This window comes from Hipposideros armiger, unplaced genomic scaffold (genome assembly GCF_001890085.2).
Source record: "Hipposideros armiger isolate ML-2016 unplaced genomic scaffold, ASM189008v1 scaffold_135, whole genome shotgun sequence".
NCBI classification, from domain to species: Eukaryota; Metazoa; Chordata; class Mammalia; order Chiroptera; family Hipposideridae; genus Hipposideros; species Hipposideros armiger.
The window spans coordinates 1,092,544-1,094,504 of NW_017731485.1; the positions used below are offsets into that span (position 1 = coordinate 1,092,544).

The 1,961-nt window shown below is 47.6% G+C and overlaps 1 protein-coding gene across 9 annotated transcripts in view; it reads right to left on the reverse strand.

The window, feature by feature from the left end:
* Positions 1 to 1,961, reverse strand: part of TNRC6A (trinucleotide repeat containing adaptor 6A) — a 142,734-nt gene that overhangs the window by 77,891 nt on the left and 62,882 nt on the right. For 7 of the 9 annotated variants that reach the window (XM_019649822.1, XM_019649825.1, XM_019649821.1 and 4 more), the window contains one exon: positions 1,809 to 1,856. The exons of 1 other annotated variant lie outside the window; for it this stretch is intronic. In XM_019649822.1, the coding sequence (XP_019505367.1) occupies positions 1,809 to 1,856 (48 nt within the window). Of the gene's footprint in view, positions 1 to 1,808; positions 1,857 to 1,961 lie in introns of those variants that run through there. One more of the 9 variants, XM_019649827.1, reaches the window with a different exon arrangement.

The window sequence follows — 1,961 nt, forward strand, 5'->3', positions numbered from 1 at the left end:
TGGTTCCCGGTACACATGGCCCTACCACCTCCTTGACACTGGTTTCTCTTTGTCCCTTCTGACCAATGGAACATCCTCAAGTATGTGGACGCGACGGTATCTTCTCTGACCCCGCCATCATCCGCCCTGTACTAGTTATTTACGTACTTGTAGTCTTCCCACTGGATTGTACATGCTTTCTGTGGCCAGGGGAAGCACGTGACTCTTTTTTATATAACCCAAGGGGCCTACAGACCTTAGCAACTGGCCGGCCCAAACCTCTCGTTTTATAGATTAGGCACAGAGAGGCTAAGTGCTTTGTCAAGGGCCAAGGTCACACTGTGAGGGGCAGAGCTGGGACTCGGGCTCTGATAGAGACTCCAAGCTCTCACAGTCATAGCATATGAAAACCGTACCTGTGGTATAGACAATCTTTTAATTAAATCCCAGAAAACCTCTATAAGAATTACACTGATGGAGTTACCCGATAAAGCAAAAATGGAGGGAGACATCATAGCGCCAAACTCCAAGCACCTTTCTGCCCCTGAAATCACACCTTAAAAACTCCACCTGTCTTCTTGATTGGTTTCATATGTTAACATTTCCTTAATAGCTTCTGACAACAAATCGTATTTAAATGCCAGACAAACAGTTAAGTCAGTGATGTCAGGCTTAATTTCCTTTAAATGGTCCCGTTAATTATTCTGAGTAACAGAAAATCTCATATTTGGAAAGCCAACGGTGCCCAACTCTCAACAGCTGAGCCGTTTCTTTAATGATCACCTTAAAAGAATCACAGATCTCAAAAACTCAAAGAGCAGCCATTTGGAATGATCCTATGTGGTGAAAAATATTCAGACGATTTTGAATCGTGTGTTAATAAGCTCAACATAAACCTAACACGTACAGTCATCACGTACCAACCATATGAAGGAGAAAGTTTATTTTATTCTGGTCAAGTGAAAGAAAGCTGCTCACTTTAATCTTCTAGAGGTTAATCTAGAAGTTTCTCTGACTGTCCCAAAACATGATGCAAAAGAAAGCAGCGAATAAAGAAAAGACTGCAAGACAGAAAATGCGAAAAAGAGTTCAAAACAGTGCAATGCCCTGATGCTTCAGCAATCACACTCAACAAAGCTAAACATTTCCATAAAGGCACCGTTTAAAAACCAAGAAGAGAAAAAAAAAAAAAAAGTCCCTTTGTGGTGAGAGTTAAGCTACCAGTGCAAAAGCACTGGGGCCCAGTAGGAACGATAACCACTTACTGGGAACAGATTTTTTAAATTTTACCGGCCGATAAAAAGAGCGCACGCACACACATTGAAGAAGGAAGACACGAATCTAGTTTCCAAAGAAGAAATCAACGCAGTTTCTTGCTCGGTAAAGTTCAAGGGCAACACTGCTCCCAGCGCGAACAGAACCCGCCTTGGCTATTGCAGCAGAACGATGGAACACACAGCATCTTTTCAGAAACGCAACAATTTGAGTTACAAAGTAATAACGGGGAAGCCAAAACAGTTTGACAGCCCGCCGTCGGGGCCGCCTCGATCGTGAGTCACACAATGCCTGCAACCGTTTACAATAGTAATTAATGCACAAGTGCCCTAATTACATTCTGAAAAGGGTGCGAATGCTTTAACTAAGTTTACAAGAATTGCTTGCCGCTGCCTTCTCCTCCCCCCCGCCCCCACCCCGCCCCGCGAAAGGAACGCGAGCGCAATTCCGCAGCGCCCCGCAGCCCCTGCATCCAGCGTTCCCCGCGTGGAAGGAACGCGACCCGGGGGCCGCGGGGCGAGCCGGGCGGGAGGCGGCGGGCGCGCCCATCTTACCTGCTGAGACTCCTCTCCACGTCTTTGGTAGCTTTAGCTTCCAGTTCTCTGCAACGGAAAGAAAAAGAGGGCGCGCAGTGCGCGTGAGCCCGAGCCGCTGCGGCAGAGGCCGGAGGCTGGCGCAGGGCCGGCGCCGGGGAGAGCGCCCCGCGG